General features: G+C 37.0%; 1 protein-coding gene across 10 annotated transcripts in view; it reads right to left on the reverse strand.

The window, feature by feature from the left end:
* The window catches only part of VPS13B (vacuolar protein sorting 13 homolog B), a 739,627-nt gene that overhangs the window by 137,078 nt on the left and 590,210 nt on the right, over positions 1-12,339 (reverse strand). For all 10 annotated transcript variants that reach the window (XM_041768645.1, XM_041768640.1, XM_041768643.1 and 7 more), the window contains one exon: positions 2,425-2,627. In XM_041768645.1, coding sequence (XP_041624579.1) covers positions 2,425-2,627 — 203 coding nt within the window. The remainder of the gene's footprint in view (positions 1-2,424; positions 2,628-12,339) is intronic.

Below are 12,339 nucleotides of genomic sequence, written 5' to 3' on the forward strand. Positions count from 1 at the left end.
AATAATAATAACTTTGTGGAATAGCTTCCTACATTTTGTCATGAGATTAAATACATCTTAATTATAAGGTTCCTTTCTTTGCACTTTTATTTTTTAGAAAAGAAGAGAGGGAAGATGCTTAATGAACTTGAACTCAGATGGCTCCCAACTTCCATGTTCAGTGAGAATGTGCCAACATCCAGTATTCCACAGCCCCTGAGAATCAGTCGTACAGGGGATTCAGCAGAGTTTCAGAACAAAGGCCTTGGTATTTTCTCTGATAAAGAGGATTAGATTCTCTTTCTCTACATGTGAAATGTATTAGTCCAGAACAAAAGTATGACCAGTGGGCAATAATGATTAATGTCAAAGGATTCAAAATGTCAATAATTTACATTTTCCTGAATATACTGGATAAAGGCAATACAACCATTATTTCTAAGAGAACCAGATTAACACAGAAGAGAGAAAAAATATAAAGAAGTGAAAAAAAATAATCCTATACCTGTGGTTAAATTTTAAACCTAAGTTTGGGTCCCGTTCTCTGGAATTAAGGCAACAGAAATAAAGATAAGAAATATGATACTAAGTTTACTGTTCTCATCAGTCTTATTTTTATTGGATCCTGAAAAATAGAGATAGGTGAAAAGTCAAGCTAGGGAGTTGAATGCTATACTCTAGGCTTTATTTTTTATTTTATTATTTTTTTTAATTTATGATAGTCACACACACACACACACAGAGAGGCAGAGACATAGGCAGAGGGAGAAGCAGGCTCCATGTACTGGGAGCTCAACATGGGATTCGATCCAGGGTCTCCAGGATCGCGCCCTGAGCCAAAGGCAGGCGCCAAATCGCTGTGCCACCCAGGGATCCCTACTCTAGACTTTAAATTGTCAAGAGACAGCAACTTTATAACATAGAGATGATATACTATGTTTTTGTCTTAATATTGATTTTAATGAGGAGTTGCTTTGCTGTCTTGGGAAAATGGTAATACAGTTAATATTGTTGATAAAATAACATGAAATCACATGAAGGTTTCTGATAGATGGTGAACATCTCCTAAGCAATACAAAGCAGTTATGAATCCTTCCACATCTAGCTCCATGTCAGTAAGAAAACTGGTGAAAAGTCAAGACAAAACAATTTTTAGATGAAAACAAGAATTTCATATATACCTCCATTATTAACAAATTAGCCATTTCCATATTCTGTAATTGTGAATTTCTCAAGATTTTTGGATTTATGTCAAACTTGGAGGACATCAAATCACATAAAGAATATATTCAAGTCCATCCAAATAGGAAGTTACCTTATTTCTTGATAACTCGGTAAAGAAATAAGTTGCATATTCTCACATAGTCCATATATGGCTATAAATCAAATGCATTAAAAGGCTACAACTGATTATATGTCAAGCGTTAATTATCAATGGCAGGTGCCAATGGAACCTGCCATTGGCAAATGGTTTTTATATATTGCTGATGACACTGTGCTTGAGACAAGTTGACTACTTTGTAATTAGAGAAGTCCATAATTAGAAAAAAGCTTAATGACCCAGCAATTCTACTCCTAGTCACATATCCAAGAGAAATGAAGACATGTCTGCACAAAAGCTTGTATACAAATGTTCCTAGCAGCTCCAATCATAATAGCCCAAAGTGGAAAAGAACCCAAACATCTATATATTGATAAAAGGATAAACTTGGTATGGCCATACATTGGAATATTATTTGGCCCATAAAAAGGAACAAAGTATTGGCACCTGGTACAACATGGATGAATCTTGAAAAAACTATGCTAGGTGAAAGAAGCCAGTCACAGAAGACCACAGATTATATAATTCCATTTACATGAAATGTCTAGAACAAATATGCAGAGTGAGAAAATGGATTAGTAGTTGCCCAGACCTAGAGAGAGGATTAGAGTATAATGGGGAATGAATGCTAATGGGTACAGGGTTTTGAGGGGTGTGTGTGTATGTGAAAATGTTCTAAAAATGGATTGTAGTAATGAGGACACTTTATGAATATACTAAAAAATCCACTGAATTGTACACTTTATTTAGGTGAATTATATGATACGTGGCCATATCTCAATAAAACTGTTAAGAAAAAGCTTATTAAGGGACACCTGGGTGGCTCAGTGGTTAAGCATCTGCCTGGGGCTCAGGGCGTGATCCTGGAGTCCCTGGATCGAGTCCCACATTGGGCTCCCTATTGGGAGCCTGCTTCTCCCTCTGTCTGGGTCTCTCTCTCTCTCTCTCTCTCTCTCTCTGTGTCTCTCATGAATAAATAAATAAAATCTTAAAAAAAAAGGCTTAATAAAAGATCAATCTGATAATACTCTTTCTCACCATATCAAGATTTAGTGAAACAGTTCAAAAAAAGAACAAAGGCTAGTTGAAGACTTATGGTAAAAATGTGGCCAATCCCCACAGACCTGTAGCAGACCTCCTTGTAAATCAATGGATATTTTTGGTATGGACTGTTCTGGGCCTGGATTGCCACTGTGTTTACACCATTTAGCTTCCAGATTGGCATTAGCACAGCACGGTCCTATCAGAATCTGATTTCTTTCTTTGAGACTTGTTTTAAGTAGAAAATCATTAATGTTAAGTAGAAATGATGACCCAAGAATTACACCTGGAAAAAAAAAAAACAAGGAGAGGGGCATATATATTATAATTATTCCTTATCAAAAAAGTATGTTTGAGCAAGAATTATCTGTATTTCTTAAGAGCATTAATTCATCCTTTGTCAGAGTCTTTTTCAGTTGGCTTTCTCCCACAGTTGTATGCCACTTACAGAGAATTCTAGTTATAAAGCAGGTAGGCCTCATTCACATTTCTAACAAAGAAATATTTGCCAAAACATTATGACTTTTTCCATGTGTGAGCATTTTAAGTTTTATGAGTAGAGGCATTTTCATTAAATTGTGCAAGTTTTTCAAACAACTACATTAAGAGTAGGAACAGCTGCTTCATTTATCTATTGTCACATGATGGGAAAGGGTAATTTTCTGTGATTTCTTATAGTAACAGAGTATAGTGTTTTACTCTGCTAGACACTCAAGTTTTTGACCGGCCCAGGCTAAAATTCAAAACAATCAAAATATATAACATGTGTTTTCTAAAAATTGTAGTTTAATCCAAACTTCACACATCATAACCACTTGAAGTTTACAAAGCCTTAAAAACAGATAGTGGCAGGTTAGATTTACGAGAAAAACTATATGCTATAGTTCAAAGTAAATATACCCAGAAAAGGAATACACTTTAAAATGTAGGTTTTCTTTTGAACTTAAACTAGAAGTGTAGATCAAAACCTTTTCATAAAACTAACAGCACACTTGAAGATATTTGGATGCAAAGTTAAGAGTGGTGAGTTAACTTTCCCCCAAGGAGCTCATATTCTGAATTGTCATTGTGAATATTGAATTTCACTAGACCACGTTTGTAATGCCCATGGCTTATTTTTCTAATGATATTTGATCTTTAAAAGAGATGAAAGATTAAAAAACACCTTAGGCCCATAGTATACACGTTTCAAAGTATAGTACCCACACTGACTTTTCAATTCTGTGGAGACTTGAAAACTTCATACAGGTTGTATGCTCCTACTGCAGAAATAAGATACATAACTTCTAATCTTCCATGGAAGACACTGCACTCATGTAAGTTGGGGCTATTTTTTCATATGAAAATAAAAATATCTTGTGGGGGGAGATATATGAAGATCATGCAAGTATCTATCCTTTTTCATACTAAACTTTTACCCACAAATGTTTCAGCATCCATCTATGGTTCTTGCCTGCAATTATTACTGTGGTATGTGACAATGTTTTTTCCCAGTGTTCTTACTCTCCTACACTTAACTAGCATTCTGTGGTAAAATGGACTGTCCTTTCTATGCCATCTATTAGTTCAATTATGTATTTGTATTACTATGGACTCACAGGTACTTATTTTATTTTATAGGTTATAATCTATCATTTACTTTGTTGCTTCAATTGAACCAACTCTGGGAACTGAGAATCCCTTCAAGTTGGGTCCTGTGTCCTTTTGATATACCACCATCATTTTTGGAGAACTTCTTTACTTTCTGGCCATCAAAGATGTTTTAGGCTTATCTTGTATTCTTCCCATCTCATCTATGGCATCAGCCATTTCTCCAAAGAGCCTGGGTTTCTTTTGCTAAAGAATGGTACCTCGAAAACAAAATCTGGGCAGTGGGTATGCTCATTGCTACTAGGGTGTCACTGCTTCTAGGCTGTCTCAGCAGAGAGGGCTAAGAAAGAAGTCTATGTATATATACCACCCATGTTTAAACACACACATTTGTATTTCTGTACCTATCGATCAGACCATATATTAAAAATCATGAATTCACACTGATACTTCTGGTTCTAATACAGTACCACAGAGTGGTTTCTAGCCTTCTGCCTTTCTTTATTTATACCTCTCCCTATGACAGTGAGAAACCTGCCAAATGCTCCCTCTAAAGTGCTGATTTCTAATCATCCCTAAAATATCACTTTGAAGTGGTGAAAATTAAAGCAGAAGAACGAAGACAGACATAAAGGACAACTTCATGGGAGCAAAGGTAATTATCAAAGAAAAGAAAGGGCTTATATTTATCTGCAAAAGTCTTGTTAAGAATGGGCTTGACAACATTTTGTCTGGAGCATACAGATGAAGGAGATTCCCTTTCTTACTCTATAACAGCTTTCATTTATACAAAGATGTTTATAAGCATATGATAACATCTTTATAGTAGTAGCCTAATACATACAGAACTTGGATCTTACTAGATATTTCTACTATGTGGGAGCTACTCATAATACTGATACTGTACTAAGTTAGTTTCTGAGGTTTTACTTAAAAATTAGTACTAGAATGACAAAATTTACATACTTATATCTTACATATATTCCTCAGAAAGTGCTTCTCTTTTCACAAAGTAGAACTTAAGTAGGGTTGATGGAAAGCTTTTCTTAATTCTCCAAAGTTATACAATTAGTATTTACTGTCTGGGGTAAGGAAAGATATGAAAAAAATCTAAACTTGAATCATTACAAACAAATATAGGAATATTGATGGCTTTTGTGTTACTACATACATCTGTAAACACATGAACACTTCACTGTTATCATACAAATCCTATTCTTTTTTGCTTGGGTAGAGAGAATGAGATACCTAGAATTCTTAGGAGAATAAAGATAAAGGTAGGGACTGTAACCTCAGGAAAATGGCCCATAAGCAGGAAGCCAATGATCAGGTCAACACTTGGGAGCCGGCAACAAGAATCAGAAAGCCAGCCAGACTCAGGTAAACTGTGAGGAGGATGGGAGGAGGCACACTGTACCTGAGATACAGAGATCTTACACCTGAAGCAGGCACTGTTACAGCCATAGCTTTATTTCAACACTAAGTGAATCTAAGGACTGCTTTGCCAGAAAGTAGGCTAGCAGGGCTTGAAACTTGCCAGACTTTTTGATTTTCATGTTTGATACTCTCCGGAGTTTGATTTGGCTTAGGGATGAGCATGAGAGTCAATGAAAACCAATCAAGTGCAGTAATACTTTTGGGAAAGTGACCTTTCTTCTTGCTCTCTGCTTTGAAGTTAAGAAAATGAAGGCGCTGCAGCTGCTGGCAGCCACCATGTGGGGTGTGAGGCTGAAGCTGTGTAACACAGAAGGGAGAGGTAATGGATTCCACCATGTCCAAGGACACCACTGGTTCCAAGCTTTTCACCTACATAAGACTGCTTAAATCAGCTTAGGTCCGATTTTCTGTCATGTATAAGCTAAAGCATCCCAACCGATATACAGTCTCCAAGTAAAGGGATTGCCAAGGGTAACCCACAGTTTCTATTCTTTTCCCTCATGTCCAATCTCTTATTCCAGTGAATTTCTCTACCTCATGGCTTTAAGGACAATTTATTATAACAGTATTCATAATCATGCTTCATTTCTTAACATGCTAAGTGCTACTCCCATGTTTCTATCTGAAAGGCTTCTGGATATCTGGGATCACCTCTACCTTGATATTTACACGTGAATGCATTTATTATTCAACCAATGTTTATTGGTCATCTGCTATATATATACACTGGATTACAAAGGTAAAATAAATAATTTACAAGTTTCTCTCATGTCAGATTTTTCCTTGGCAGTTTATCAGCCTCATGTTCCGAGATCTCATGAAGTACTAGAGGGGAAAAAACAACCAACATGTGTAATATGGAATCTTAACAGATATTAAGCAAGTGAACTCTTAAAAAACATGGACACTTCCCTAGTATCAAACAAATCTGTTTTTTTTTTAGCTTTGTATTCTCTTTTGTGCTGTTAATTCTTTCTAATAAGTATTTGTGTACGTATATGTACATTGTCTTCATTTTTTTTCTTTTCTTTTCCCTAACAGTCTACTCCTCACTCTCTTCTTAAACCTTTGTAATCCTTTTACAGTTTGGACTTGCTTCTATTTCAGGTCGACCAGCATTGATCATGGACTTGTTTAAACACATAGAGAATTTAAGATGCTCATGTTGGCAGTAAGGACACAGAACAGGCACTGTCTAAAAGCATTAAGAAAACACATGACTGGGATGGCTGGGTAGCTCAGTGGTTGAGCAACTGCCTTTGGCTCAGGTTGTGATCCCAGAGTCCTGGGATCGAGTCCTGCATCGAGCTCCCCGCAGGGAGTCTGCTTCTCCCTCTGCCTATGTCTCTGCCTCTCTCTCTGTGTCTCTCATGAATGAATGAATGAATAAATAAATGAAAAAGAAAAAAAAAACACCTGTAGACATAAATGTGCCCTGTTTGGTCCCTTCTGTCCCCTTCTCTGTTCTCTTGTGCCATACACTTACAAGGAAGTGAGGTGTGGTTCACTTTTAAGGCTTATGCAACTGATTTAACTCATCCCCACGTGCCCATTTGCTGCACTACCCTGACTACATACACCAGTTGACGGTGGCTTTGCTCCTAGATAAGAGGTTCAGGTCGTCTGTGCCACCAGGTTCACCTACAAATACCAGCTTTAAGTTTAAGATAGAGTCTGTTTCCTTTTGGACATTTCCTGCTACATTTTTAAAAAGCTACAACACAATAATAGAAAAACATGTTAGTTTAAGTGGTTTTAATCTTGGTGGGTGTAAATAACCAGTAATAAGGGATTATGATGATTGCTTAATAATAAAGAGTGGTGATGAATTTCACAAAGGGTCATTTAGAAATGGTAAACCAAACTTCACACTTTTACCACAAAATATGAAAATAATCCCTGGGACTCATGACAGGGCTATTAATTTTCCTTTTCCCTTTTTTTCACTCTGTGAGAAGCCAGCCTATGAGGACATCATCCCCTTTTTTTGTTTGTTCATTTTTTTTTTTTAAATCAGGAAACATGCTAAATACCTTCCTTGGGATAAAATGAATCTTATTTTATGTATCACCACCCACATAATAAACCCAGGGCCACAGAGAATAATCACAGTTCATGTAAACTGGACACTTCTACACTTCAAATCTGGTATAAATGGCAACAGAAAGTGAATTAAGGAATGTGTGAGTCTCCTTCCTAGAGGACTATAAGCACTGTTGGATAAAATGACCAAATTTAAGAATTAGAAGGAGCTATCTTCTTAGCACTGGAAAAGGTTGAACGATTTCATGGTATTTTACCTCTGTGCACATATTGCAAATATGACAATATGTTTACATTTGTTCTAGCTGGTGAATGTATAGCTGTTTGATGTGCTATCCTTTACATTTTCTTAACTGTTAATTTCCCCGTTAAATTTCCAAAAAATAATATGGGAAGAAGAAAAAAAATAAAGGCATATGCCATGGAAGTGCAAGATTTTAAATGGTCACTTAAACTTTTAAAGCATGAATATTACCAGTTACTCAAACACTTACCAGGTCGTTTTTAAAATCTTTTAACTTTGAAACAATTTTAGTCTTTTAGAGCAAAGTTGATATCCTTCAGTCAGCTTCCCTTAAAGTTAACAACTTATGTGAGCTATAGCATGATTCTCAAAAGCCAGTAAATCAACTGTAGTACTACTAACTAATTTATATACTTTATTTGAATTTCACATCGCTCCCCTCATGTCTCTTTCCTGTTCTAGGATCCAATCCAGGACCCCACACTGCATTTAGCAATTGTGTGATCGGGTCATTTTAACCGAGTACAGAACCTCTTCTACTCCCTTCCATTTAACAGAATGCTTTTTTGCCTGATTTTTCCATTGGTGTCTTTCAAAAATATGTGTTTATATTTTTAATTTCAGCCCTAGCAAACTAATGGCAGATATTTAATTAAACTAAATGAGGTGTCACAATATTGAGAAGTAATTTTAGAAACAATTGGAATGATAAACAGAAATCACCTTGCTTGGTTTGCATACTGACATACTTTTCATTGAGTATAAAAATTTAGTTCAAGGAACAAGTAGTTCCATGACCTTTAAAATACTCCTTCAGGAGACTAATAAATGCAAACCACTTGTTTTAGAGAATGTTTACAAAATGCTGCCAGCTCAGTCTCCACTAGACACTTGGTAAGGCTCCTATTCTCTACATGCTGACTGTGCAAAATGCAATCTGAATCAGTGCTTCTGTATGTCATGAGAAAGAGCACTCAGTGATGACACGTGCTAGCAAAAACACATCCAGGTATTTTTTTATACAGCTGGAAATAATCTAAGGCTACTAGAAAATCATCAAGATTGGGTCAGATACATCTCCAGGTCAATTTGCATAACAGTGAAGCATCAGGGTGCCTCAAAAAGTGAGGAAGAAAAAAAAATTTTTTTAAAGATTTTTTAAAGATTTTTTTTAAAGATTTTTTTTTAAAGATTTATTTTAAAAATAACAAGTAACAGGAATAGGACTTTTTTTCTTTCACAGAAAGGGAAAATTAATCATCAAATTTACTTTTTAAAGATTTTATTTATTTATTTGAGAGAGTGACAGAGCAAGGATGAACAAGGTGGTAGGGGGATGGGCAGAGTGAGAGGGAGAAGCAGACTCCCCTCTGAGCAGGGAGATGATGCAGGGCTTGATCCCAGGACCCTGGGATCATGACCTGAGCCAAAGGCAGACGCTTAACCACCTGAGCCACCCAGGTGCCCAGAAAAAAATTTTTTTTTAAAAATTTTTATTTATTTATGATAGTCACACAGAGAGAGAGAGAGAGAGGCAGAGACATAGGCAGAGAGAGAAGCAGGCTCCATGCACCGGGAGCCCGACGTGGGATTCGATCCCGGGTCTCCAGGATCGCGCCCTGGGCCAAAGGCAGGCGCTAAACCGCTGCGCCACCCAGGGATCCCAGAAAAAATTTTTTAATAAAGATCTATAAAGAGATGACCCATAAAAAGATGACCATAAATAACCAGATGACCAGAAAAAAATTTTATAAGTATAGTTCATAAAGAAATGATTAGAACTATTCTCATTTGTAGTTCCTCTAACTAATTATGTTAAAGTTCATAAAAAAATGGCATTTGAGTATTTTAACAATGGGAAAAACAAACCAAACTTTTTCCTCCCCTGGTCTTGATCAGAATACGTAAATTGATCAGATAGTATTTAATTACATTCCATTTTATAACATGCCTATATATTTGTACCTATTAGTATAGTACACTAAAATATAGTATAAGGTTAATATACGGAAGAACACAAAAAAGCTGTCAGAGAACTACATGGATATTGATATTTATGTTGAAAGGGATGCTTGTGCTTTTGAACAAATTTACTTTTTAAAAAAAAGTCTAGCTGTCAAAATGAGAGCCCAACCGGATGGTCCCCTTGCTAATTGTATCCCAACATGTATCTGATGATTTCTCATGGATGGGATTTCCAATCCCCATGTACTCTCACCTAGTTCTCACTAATGAGTAAAAGCGATCCCCTCCCCCCACCTCCCAACCTACACCTCTTCTTCTGGCCATAATATAATAACAAGTAACAGGAATAGGACCTTTTTTTTTCACATAAAGGGAGAATTAATCATCAAAGATGAAAATGTCTATTGAGTTGGCTATTTTTCCTTGGCCTCTGTCTGGGAGAGGTACTTTTTGAGAAATGTTTTAGAACTCTCAGATTCTAGAAAAACTAAACTAAAAATACCAAAGGGTAATGGAGGATAAGCTTTGCCTCTTTCTTCCTCTCCAACCTGTCACCATGCTGTTTTCACAGTTGTCAGTTTATTAGAAAAATAAAACTTGATTGGTCCATGTGGCTTTTTTTTTTTTTTTTAAGCAGACTGGCAGATCTGTCTGTGCGTATTGGAAAGTGTATGGCAATCTTCTTAGGGAGGAAAGAACAACAGTAAATACATACTTCAAAAATTTCTTAGAGGAATACAGTAGCTAGTTAATTACATGAGGAAACCACTGTGAATCAATTTTTAAAGAAAGTTACATGGATGGAAGAATTGGTATAAACTTAAAAAGTGCTGAAAGCAAAATGACTTGCTTAATAATTTACTACAATGGCTTAGAAATTGGTCTTGATCTGTATATTCCAGGTGTTTCGAGACTGGTATAACAGACGAGGAGATGTGTTATAGTCCTCACTCATCTCAGAATATCCCTGGGCAAATCACTTTATCTTTCACCCTTAACTCAAGGGTAGGGTGTGCTGGGGAAGGTGGGGCGGGGAGAGTTAGAATTAGCTCAGTGGGCCTCAACCCAGGGTTCTTTGACCTTGAAGGAATTCCACATAGTAATGGTGGTTCATGAGGTATTTTCAATATTTCAAAGAGCCCGAAAGAAATCATGAATCTATCTGAAACAGGCTTGGAGGCGCACTAAACTTTTCTTTTTGGTTATAGTCATATAGAGTTGGTATAGTTATGTCAGCTATCCCATCCTAAATGCCATGTGTTTGGATCATAAGATCTATGAGAGAAAAAGATTTATTTATTTATTTTTAATTTTTTATTTATTTATGATAGTCACAGAGAGAGAGAGAGAGAGAGAGGCAGAGACACAGGCAGAGGAAGAAGCAGGCTCCATGCACCGGGAGCCCGACGTGGGATTCGATCCCGGGTCTCCAGGATCACGCCCTGGGCCAAAGGCAGGCGCTAAACCGCTGCGCCACCCAGGGATCCCAAGAAAAAGATTTAAAAAAGGATTCTTGGTAAAGAAAAGGATGATCTTTACGATGACTTTGATTTCAACAATTTAATGATCAATGATTTGGGCAGTCATGTGGTGTTGGGAGAGGGATGAGGAGGAAGATACAAAAAAGACCATTATTTATTGAGAAATTTAATAAATTTGTGCCAGAATGTGTAGGGTACCCTGAGTACATTATCTCACCTAATCCTTTCAACAGGCCTGTGAATTAGGTATTTTTGCCTTCATTTTGGAAATGAGCTGTGTTGTAACTTTTACCATCATCAAAGGCCAGTAAGTAGCAGGGCTCAGATTCTGTCTGCCTACTTCCAGCACCAGGTTGCTCTATAAAAACTATTGCTATTAGTTCACTCTTAGTAATTTCATTTTTCCAACTGGCAACCGGGTTGTGGATAAATGCTTTTTCCTGTCTCCAGCTGTCTCGCATGGCCTCGGTATGTTATGCCAACATAGCCTACAGGTCCAGAGGCCCAGCCAGAGAGTAAAAGAACATCTCAGATTTGTCCTCAGTCACTCATCACTGACGGGGTTGCTTTGCCAGAAACTTTCCTAGCAAATAGCCTACTCATGACTTATGTGGATGAGAGGGCAATTTGCTGTGACCACAGACAAAACTAAATGCTGCCACAAATTTGGTAGAGTGGGGGAGAAAGATTTATTCCTGATCTTCTCTTTATCCACAGTCCCAGCACCGAAGGCTACAATAATTCTTGTCCATTGCATCTAATACTAACCTGTAAGGTGCTACCATTAAGATGCAGAGAAGCTATTAAGATCTCCACTACTTAATTATCAGGACTGGAAACTTTCTTCTCTTATGGCACTTTGCAGTAAGGTATCTTTATGTCAACTGATTGCATTTTTGTTGTCTCAAAGGCCATTTTTTTTTATGGCTATCGCTGCATCCAGATTGGACAGTGCCCTTGGCTGAGACATCCTTCACCTCTGGTTCAGAATAACTCAGCTGACATTTAAAATCTCAGTGCACTCCTCCACCTTGTCCAGAGGAAAGTAAAATGAAAGACTTCATCAAGAAATGGAGAAGAACCACATGGTTGGTCATTGCTGCTGCGTGAATCTTGGGTCTAGAGCTCAAAGGTGGTATAAATGCAGATAGCACGCTGCTACATTTGCCTGACACTCCTTTAAAATGTACAGTATAGTTCAGCTTTCAGTCATGGAAGAATATTTCAAATATAGACTC

The sequence above is a fragment of the Vulpes lagopus genome, chromosome 9, assembly GCF_018345385.1.
Source record: "Vulpes lagopus strain Blue_001 chromosome 9, ASM1834538v1, whole genome shotgun sequence".
Lineage (NCBI taxonomy): Eukaryota > Metazoa > Chordata > Mammalia > Carnivora > Canidae > Vulpes > Vulpes lagopus.